General features: G+C 33.7%; 1 protein-coding gene across 1 annotated transcript; it reads left to right on the top strand.

Annotated features, from left to right (window-relative positions):
- Nucleotides 1-2373: 2373 nt before the first annotated feature.
- On the top strand, nt 2374-5231 carry LOC145941574 (uncharacterized). Its single transcript, XM_083047724.1, has 5 exons — nt 2374-2563; nt 2648-3581; nt 3670-3877; nt 4325-4457; nt 4738-5231. Exons 2-5 carry the CDS (start codon nt 2702-2704, stop codon nt 4903-4905), a joined length of 1389 nt encoding a protein of 462 aa, XP_082903850.1. The 5' UTR covers nt 2374-2563; nt 2648-2701; the 3' UTR covers nt 4906-5231.
- Nucleotides 5232-10759: the final 5528 nt, after the last annotated feature.

Below are 10759 nucleotides of genomic sequence, written 5' to 3'. Positions count from 1 at the left end.
CTGCTTGGTACCAAATGATTCTGTAATCAAAGTACTATTAAAATGTATAATCGATGAATTTTTGGCTCGTCTTAAAATATTGGAAATCGATACTTTTTACCGCTGACCCTATGCTGCGCAACATTATTTTAAGTATATCAAGTTAAAAAATTTGTACGCTGGTGTCTGTTTGGTACCAAATGATTCTGTAATCAATGTACTATTAAAATGTATAATCGATGAATTTTTGGCTCGTCTTAAAATATTGGAAATCGATACTTTTTACCGCTGACCCTATGCGACGCAACATTATTTTAAGTATATCAAGTTAAAAAATTTGTACGCTGGTGTCTGTTTGGTACCAAATGATTGTGTAATCAATGTAGTATTAAAATGTATAATCGATGAATTTTTGGCTCGTCTTAAAATATTGGAAATCGATACTTTTTACCGCTGACCCTATGCGACGCAACATTATTTTAAGTATATCAAGTTAAAAAATTTGTACGCTGGTGTCTGTTTGGTACCAAATGATTGTGTAATCAATGTAGTATTAAAATGTATAATCGATGAATTTTTGGCTCGTCTTAAAATATTAGAAATCGATGCTTTTTTGACGCGGACCCTGTGCGACGCATACTTATTTTATGTTTATCGTATTAAAAAATTTGTACGCTAGTGTCTGTTTAGTACCAAATGATTCTGTAATCTATGTACTATTAAAATGTATAATCGATGAATTTTTGGCTCGTCTTTAAATATTAGAAAACGATACTTTTTTACCGCTGACCCCATGCGAAAGTAGCTAATTTCTATGAAAAAATATTAATAAATACTTTCGTCTATAAAATCATATCTCGACGTTATGATTATCTCTATTCACAATAGATTCTTATAGATAATTCTATTTTGTTCGCACTTCTGTTTTAGATTTAAATACTGAATTTTTATGTATTGCATAATTAATTAATATATATTTTTCTATGCCTTGATTGCAATACATGCCTGAGAATATGTCAATTAATTATGCAATGCATAAATATTTATTATTTATATCTTTAACAGAGAATTAAAAAAAATAGAATTTTCTACAAGAATCTTTCGATCAAAATATCTGCATTTCTATTAGATTCGTGCGTCTGTACATACACACACATCCATCGCGCTGCACGTTTCGCGCGAAACTGACCGCAAGACTCTGCGCAGCGGTATCGCCAAACACAGCCTATACGTCTACCACGCTGCGCGCCTCGCGCGAGACTGACGATCAGTCTCGCAATCACAATGTCTCGAGAATCAGTCTCGCGCGAGATGCGCAGCGTGGAGGATGTGTAGGGTGTCGGGTGCGCTTGGCGATACCGCTGCTCAGAGTCTTGCGGTCAGTCTCGCGCGAGACTGCAGTGTGTTGGATGTGTGTGTACAGACGCATGAATCTGATAGAAGCATAGATATTTTGTTCGAAAGATTCTTGTATATAATTCTATTTTTTTGGTTTTCTGTTAAAGATTTAAGTAATGAATATTTATGCATTGCATAATTAATTCACATATTTTTATGCATGCATTGCAATCAATACATAAAGAAGTATATATTAATTAATTATGCAATGCATAAAAATTCAGTATTTAAATCTAAAACAAGTGCGAACAAAAAAAATAGAATTTTCTGTAAGACTGTTTTGATAATCGAGATAATCACAACGTCGAGACTAATTACGATTTTATGGACGAGAAGATTTATTAATATTTTTTTATAGAAATTAGCTACTTTAAACTCAGTTATTATTTTTGTCAGTTATCAGCTGATTTCTGTCAAAAAGTATTAATCGAGGATAAAGTATTATCAACATTACTACTTTAATTTTTATAACGTATTATTACTCTGAAATTTAATTAGCAAATGAATGCTTTAGTAATATTTTTTGACAGAAATCAGCTGATTTAAGCGCCAATTTGTTAATTAAGTTTTTAAATAATATATTTTAAAAATTAAAATAATTTGTTTAAAGTAATATGTTATGGTATTCTAAACTCGATTAATATTTTTTGACAGTTATCAGTTGATTCTGTCAAAAAAATATTATTATTTTAATAATTATTTTTTTAAATATGAAATCAAAGAATGGCGCGCGCGTAGCGCGCGCTTGTGTTGTTCTAGTATTTATAAAACCAACATGTGCTAATCTGAAAAAATTATAACATAAAATAAATCTTTTAAACTTACATATATATATATCCAATGTTTATAATGAAAGTTAGTAACATATCAAATGTTGGTAATACGAAGTATTTCAGAAATTAATTCATAGATGACCACAGACTTCTATATAGTGTAGATGACAATAATAGATTGTTGGGTACTACATAACCTTAATGTTTGTTTTGCTCTACATAGAAGCGTATTATTATTTGTTTTGCAATAGCTGTTTTGATTAAGAAGTGAAATAATTATAGTTATTACTTTTCTATGATATATACTGTCAATTTATAATTAATTTATTTTTTCATAAAAATAATATTTGGTATACATTTTGGTCTATACATAACCTGCTAACAACAAAAGGAATGCATTCTCTTTCCTTAAAGTGAGTTTTACTTAATTATTTATTTTATTAATAAAAATCAGAGCATTATTGATTATATCATTATATTTAATTATTTTTTAACAGGATTGATAATAACTAACTGTATGATAGTTCGCAACTACAAAGCAATCCACAAAAATGATTATGCTAACAACTTCTAAATACGTTCTATCTTTGACGCCTGATGTACAAATTGTATGCCAAAGGTTTATTAAAAAACATAGCTTAAAGGCTGAGAGGATGAAAAAATTAATGAAAGAATATAAATCAGTATTTGGTGAGTTAATTGAAACAAATGCTGAAAAGAAGAAAAGGCTAAAATTAGAAAAGAAAAGAAAGATTCCGCAACAAAAACCAAATATGACAGATACAGAACTATCATGGATTATGAAAAATTCTGATAATAATTGGAAAAAGATTTATTCATCTACCAAGCCACAAGATAAACTAGATCCTGATAAGAAAATATTTGAGGCAAAATTTAGCAATGTCAAAATTAAAAGTTCAAACAATCAAAACATAAAACATAGTTTTCAATGTTCCAAATCTAATCTAGTTTTGCAGAAAGTTGAACATGAAATTACTAATCCATTATGTAATTTGTCTACAATCACAGCAGATAATAATAATAGTGATGAAAATACTTTTGCATACTGTGATCAAAATACTCCTGTAAAGAGTAATATTAGTAACAATGCCTCATTGTCGAATTTAAATTTATCTAGCACTGAAAATACGGTTGCAAAGTATGATGTATCTTCTAATTCTGAAAGATTGCCTGACATTATTATAAAAAATTTGCCATCTTTTCCAATTATGAGCGACAAAAAAGAATCTCTCACACAGTTAACAGAAGTATTATCTATATCTCGAAATGATCCGGAAGTAATAAAATTTCCCAGTGTAACTAAGATTCTTACGCAAACTATGCCCCTAGAATCAAAACTGGCTTTAGAGGCATGGAAGAAAAGAATGATAAAAGAACTTGGGCAAGAAGGATTCGAAATGCATCAGAAAGGTATTCAATTAAATTATTCTGTGAAAAATTTTAATCAGTCTATAATAAGATCAATTTAATTAATATTAATTTTTTCTATAATATATAGCATTGTTAGAGGATGGGGCATCGCTGCATTCGTGTATAGCGCAGAGTTTATTAGGGAAAGAATATGAGGTTCCTTTAAAGATCGAACCGATTTTTAAAAGCGTCCAACACGTTTTGGAAAACGTGCATAATGTGAAGGCAATTGAAACACACGTGGTTCACAACAAGTTGCATTACAAAGGCGTAGTCGATTGTATAGCCTCCTATAGGTAAAACAGATACTTTGCCAAGGAAATTCTATTTCAGAATACGCGCAACAGAGAACGCTGCCTGTTTTCTCTTTCTGGCATAACTCTACATTTTATAATTTCAATATTGATTATATATAAATATTATAAAAATGACATTAGTTTCTTATTATTCATTTTTCATCTTTTGATAGATCATGTTTACTAAATCATTTACTGTTTCTGTAATGTTCACAAATCATATTTTTTTTCATTTTCTAAATTTATATTTTTTTCCTGGAGATTTGTTGCGTATATTGTGCAGAAGATATATTATATATATGTAGGACAATTTTAAATTATATCGATTATCTACAGATTCTTCAAGTGATAAGATTCAAAATTGTTCTGTCATCTATATTTAATAGCTCTTACACGTATTAAATATTAATTTAATATTTATATTTAAATATACATATAAATTCGCAGGGGCAAAAACTATCTAATTGATTGGAAGAAATCAGATAAGAAGAAATTGAATTTGAAAGCAACGTATGACGCGCCTGTACAAATCGCTGCGTATATTGGAGCTATCAATGCTTCTAATCAATATCCCTTCGTGGTAAATATCCCGCTGCGATATAAAAACCCTGCGCAAAATAAATAAAATTTCGAAATATTGTTATGAAAACTAATTTGCTGCTTCGGATCGATGCTAGTATTTTTGCTATAATTTATTAGACACCTTGTAAAATCATTGCTATTAGTATTTTTTTAAATAATCGACTAAACATTTATCTCTTAAAACGATTATTGGATTTATCGTTGAGAAGTATTGTAGCATCACGATTAATTCTCGTGTCGCACAATTGGACCGATCATATCTACTCTTGATTCTTCAGATAAAACACGGATTGCTCGTGATTGCTTACACGTGCGGCGCACCAGCGACGGTGTACGAAGTGTGCGACAATACGCTGCAACAGTACTGGACAGCGTGGCTGCGCCGGCTGCAGGAATATTATTTCGAAACGACGAGCAACGATGACAACAAGAGCAGGAGCCAATAAAACGCTAATGTACCGATACGCCACGTATATTCATTAAAACTTCCCCACACAGAACCAATTAAATCCTTATCCGTCAGCCACAGGTAACTGCCGACAGGAGAAGTTTTTAATTCTATCCCTTGCGCGTCAGAAGTTGCAATAATCTATAGTCTTCGGGGAGTAGTTGGGAAAGTCCTCTCCGAGGAAACCTGGAGAGTATAGCAGGAGGAAAACCGCGTCGATACGGCGACTCATTAAGCCTTACGGCGGGCTCGGCATTTATGATTTATGAGAATTCCACGCGCATTTTCCAGACGCTTGAAATAATGATTATTATGAAAATATACGAGCTCTTATCAAGATATTATGATATTGTATAATTAATAAAGATATATATTTTGGCTATTATTAAAAAAGATCATTATTTAAACATAAAATTATAATTTTTAAACTATATTTTTCTAAAGTTTTTCGAAAATTTTAAAATTGATGAAAAATAATATTTTTCGATCAAATTCGAAAAGTCTTAGAACAAGTTCTTATATGGAGAAAAATACTACTTTGTTTACTTCGATTCTTTTTTACTTTCAAAAATTAACAGTGTTTCGGTAATCTACATAATTATTTTCTATATATTATTTTTTTATATTATTTTTACGAGTTTTTGCAAAGTATCTTACAATCATCGACTTTAATTTTAAAGCTTAACCCTGATATTCAATATCATTTTTTATCAAGATTATATCACTAGAGAAAGGCCTTTGATTACAATCTTATATCGTAGACGAAAGAGACTGATAAAAAAACACGTGCATAAAAACCGGTCGCCATTTCTGTCGTCGGGTTAACATACAGCAATTATAACTTTCTGCCGACGTTCTGAAGGGGATGCAACGTTACGCGGCTCCCTGTTACAGGGCCCCATAAACATCGCGTCCAACCCTTGCGCGCCCATGGGGATCGTAAACTAATGGTGAAGCGGTGTAGCGGAATTATATCATTCGTTGTGTTTCCGCATACCAAGATCGCACACCTAGAGACTGTTGTGAGAGAATATCACGTTAGGATATCAGATATTACGAACCGCAGCCCTTACATTCTAACTGCGTTTGCGTCACCAGAGTTTGATAACATTGTTCAATATACAATACATTATCATCTTAACGAAAATTTCGGTTTTAGCTTATTTTATTCCAGTACTTTTTTCAACATTTGTCAGTTTTCTAGTGATGTGAGATGCATTCACATCTTTTGTGATATTACTATATTTTCACAAATATTAAATTTAAAGTCTTTTGTGTACGTTTACATTAAAATACCTAGATAACATTTATATACATATCTAAAAAATATAGAAACATATATTCTATGTATATAGAACAGCACATACCTCTAAACATAAAAAAATTTTTAAATAATGAAATTATGTCATTTTTTGCTTTTAGATTATTTTCTAATTTAAAAGCAATTATAGATTATTGCAACCTTTATAATCTAAAAAATATCTATCTCGCGTGAATTTATTAATATTAAAATCTATATTTTTGTTATGTATTTAGTATTTACTATGTTAGATAATGAATTAAGATTTTAAATTAAAATAAAATTTTCACGATAATTATGATAAAATCATAATTAAGTCTTGAACTTTTATTATATATTTAAATAAATTAATATACGTGTATATATTTTTTTAAATATATATTTTAATAATTTATAAAAATTATGTCTTGACGATCATAAAAAGTCTTGTGAAAATATCTAATTACGCCACTAGAATATCAACTTATTATTCTTCTGGAATATATTTATTTTCTCTCTCCTGTATTTCGCTAACAATAATTTCATACAATCTGCATTTAGCCTTTGACCTTTGTTAGCTTGACAAGTACATACGCAAGGTTTTACATCAAAGAGTCTTCCCATTAATGTGCAAAACAACTACACGCTCTTCAAGAAGTGAACTCTCCCTCGTATAACAAAAGACAAGTACTGCAACATATTGAAGTACCAATGAACAGAACAGTAATAGCTGCTCTCTCATATACCTGTATTATTCTCGCGATAATTAAATAACAAGTCACTAAAAAAAGTCAATTCACTGGTATATTATATTCAATTAAATTCTGTACATCAGAGTTGATTAAAAAATGTCAAGAAGATTAATTTGAAACGCTTTTTAAATGCGCTGTCAAGAGAGTTCTGTGAAGAAACTGTGAAGAATATACAAACATACACACGTGAAATGAATTGCAGTGTCATAATAGTAAAACCGAGGACGTTGACTCAATGGAACCGCTGTTATGACGCGCTTCCATCGTTTTTCTGCCAGATCAAAAGAGCGAGGAGATACTGCTGTACCGCAATCTGTTTTCGCAATACGAGATAACGTTGCAAAGTGAAATTTAGTGCAGGCCGCGGATTATCCGCCGTCTGCTGCCGAGAATTCCGCCGCTCGCGTCACCCTGCATCCTAAAGGGAGGTAGGAAAAAGGGGAAATTCTGAGCAAAGACAACCATATTTCCGGATTAGACATTTAGCGAGCGCCCAGCCCCCAGATGACTCTAAATCTCTCGGTTAATCCCCGCTAATCCTTCCGTAACAACGGCATATTTTCATCGGTCGGTCGATCCACCCTCTTTGAGCGCGCGAAGAGTTATGAAAACGATAACTTTAACTCGTGTCGGATGAGCCCTCTCCCTTCCTCTCCCCTTCGGTCCTCTTTATTCCTCGGATGCGCTGGCGTAGAGAAAACTCTGGGAAAATGTGCCACGGGAACTATCGAACTCGCAATTTATCGGAGACCTCCGAGCAAGATACCCTTCGAGCGATACCTTATATTCCTCGTCTTTAAAGCGCCGACGAATGGAGGTGGATTTTTATTAAGTCCATTCTACGATAAACTCTCTAGTAACTTCTCATTTTACTAGAAATATTGTACGAGAATTTTTAATAATGTTTAATTTAATTTTTATCCTAAGAAAGACATGTCTAGAAAGTCACGGAAAAATTATAAACACCGAGTCTCCACGAAATGTCATGTTTCCGCAACAGCTGTTTTTGACAGAAAGAACGTATAACTTTAAAAGATTATATAGCAGTAATATTTATATTTTATGTAAATTATTTATAATTGATATAAAAGTTGATATATTTATATACAGTATTTTAAATTATATAAAATGTTACATTAATGTAAGAGATTCTTTCTTTCTTAAAATTGTTGCGTATTCCTTTTTTATAGCATCGAAGTTTTTTCACGCAATATTTCTATCTAAAATCGTAAAAGCTTCTCGAATCCGACAGACGGCACAATCGGAAGTAATCGCGAAATTGTTCTCTCCGGGGAAACCGGAGAGGTTCCGTTATTTCTGCCATTAATACACGCCACGGAAAACTTTCCATCCCTGCGCGTATAACAGTCCTCCTCGAAGCAAGCGTAAGCGCGTCTTCCTCGAGTCCGATCGCGGCTAAAGTCGTCGGCGTGTAAACTGGAGCACGTCCGAAATTACCAAGTTTTCATCGGTGCCATCGAGCGTCGAATCGTCGGTCGATATCCTTCGGGAGGGTTTTCGCGCGTCGATCCTCAGACGCCGTTAACCACCGCGCTTCGAGTACTTGGAAAAGTTTATAAATACAAGAAGAGAGAGAGAGAGAGGAAGTTCGAAAGCGCTTCCGGGGAAAATGGACGAGTGCGGCCCGACGATAAAGGGAAAGCCACGTCCGAGGAGAGTCCCTCGGCCCGAATCAATCCTCTTCGGGCGCCGGCAGCCAGCGCGCGCGGTTTGTCGTGCATGAATTATCGATCGTTGCCGCGCGCAACGGTCACGCTACATTTGCCTTCCAATAATAATTAATAATCAAACGAAGCGCGGAGCGCCAGGACCAAGCTACAAAGGACCGGATTACACGCGAGACGAGAAACGACCACGTGCAAACACCGCTGCACGGTCCGAGCATTATAATAGGATGTCTCCCCTTCAACCCCCTGTCCACCCCTTTGCATGTAACTTTACGCCGTAACTTCGGGATCCGACTCCTGTGTGCATAAGCCGCGCGATAAATAAAATCAATAAACAAGTGGTTATCAGTTAATAATTATCGTGATTTTTTTGCAAGCTTGCGCGAAATAATGTAATTATATTTTTTTTAAAGTATTTTTTTATTTTAACCTTTATTTAGTTAATGTACACTGAGAGAATTTTTTCTTAGAATTTACCCTGAAAATCATGGTAATCGTGGGACAGTATGGTATGGAAAGAATTTTATGAGAATTTCTCTGATTAATATTTATCACAATAAAAATAATAATATCTATCACAATAAAATATAAAACATGTTTGATTAATTTTACTAAACTGCATAATAAGATTAATCAAACATATTTTATATTTTATTGTAATAGATATTATTTTTATTGTGATAAATATTAATCAGAGAAGTTCTCATAAAATTCTTTCCATACTATATTGTCCTACGATTACCATGATTTTCAGGGTAAATTCTAAGAGAAAATTCTCTCTGTGTATAATCATATAATTAAAATGATTAGCCTCTGTGGATGTGTCGGCTGTTTTATTTTTTAATTTTAAAAGCCGACGATGAAAAAAGCCCCCTTCATGGTATTACACAAATCAACGAGAACAACTCTCGCCGTTTATACAAAATGATCACCGTTTCGTAAACACTCAGCCAGCTTATGCACTTACGAGCATGCTTATGTTGCATGTTTGTAACGTTGCGGCTCTCTCCTCTTTGGGGACTTGCTCAGGTGCACACCTGTGGCCAATTAGTTAGCGTGCATTAAAAGCGATTCAGACTGCGTCCTAAAGCGAACCTCGCGTAATTGTATCTTGCGTTATTGTTGGCTCATAACACGTGTGCATAATAATGCGGTGTCTTGCTGACATTGATAAGATTTCGATAAATATACAAAGAATTTTCACGGAAAGAGAGTTTGCGCTAAATTTCATATGAGAGAGAACAAGCCGAATAAAATTGATTCGATTTAAAGCTACTTAATTCTGGAAATTTTCATTTGATACGCTTGTCGGTATAATACTCTTTTTTAAAAAGAATATTTTTCAATTCTCAAATCGATAATCAAATACTCGCGTTAATCTTTCTTTTTTTTCTCAGACCTATTTTGTTTTTTTGAGATTAATTAAAAATTTTTAAAGAAAAAAGAATCAAACAAGAGAGCAGAAATGAACAACAAGCTTTCGAGAGATTTTTATTTCAAGGGAAATCTACATTGGAAAGTTTGCCATTAAACAAACAAAGCGCTGATTTTCATGAAATGCCCTTTGTAGAATGCAACAAAAGAAACGACGCGACGTCGCTTTTGTTTTAGATTCCAAATCAAATGCTACTCTCGGTACATCTTGATTCTGAAATTACGATTAAACGCTAGAAAAGGGGATTCGGAAAGCAACTAGTTATCCCGTGTATCGTCGAATTCACATACCGTAGTATGCTGCTTTCGTAGTCTCATATTGCACAACTTTGGCGTATATATACGTTCCCGGGGATGTTCGTCGTCGCGCAATACGTCATCGAGCCGCTCGCGAACAATTTCGCAGGGTGCTATATCTCACCGGGGGGAAAACTCCCGGCAGCTGTATATTGCGAAATCGGCGAGAGATCTGCCGCAAGCTTGAAAATATAACCCAGGATATAGCGAGTATAGCGCCGTACTTTCAGTTCCCTGATGCTCCCATTTCTCGAGTTCGCGCCCGTGAAACGACACGCGGGGAATCAAATTGTCTTCCACGAGATGATTCCAGATGCACCAGAATAGATCTTTCGTCGGCGCTAATTATTTATCCTCACTTTCCGACTTTCGATAATTCAGTCTCTCGCGAAGTCGGGATTA

The sequence above is a fragment of the Prenolepis imparis genome, unplaced genomic scaffold (genome assembly GCF_030444845.1).
Source record: "Prenolepis imparis isolate NDT839.2.m4 unplaced genomic scaffold, iyPreImpa1.0 SCAF_10, whole genome shotgun sequence".
Lineage (NCBI taxonomy): Eukaryota > Metazoa > Arthropoda > Insecta > Hymenoptera > Formicidae > Prenolepis > Prenolepis imparis.
This window is presented reverse-complemented; position numbering and strand designations above follow the sequence as displayed.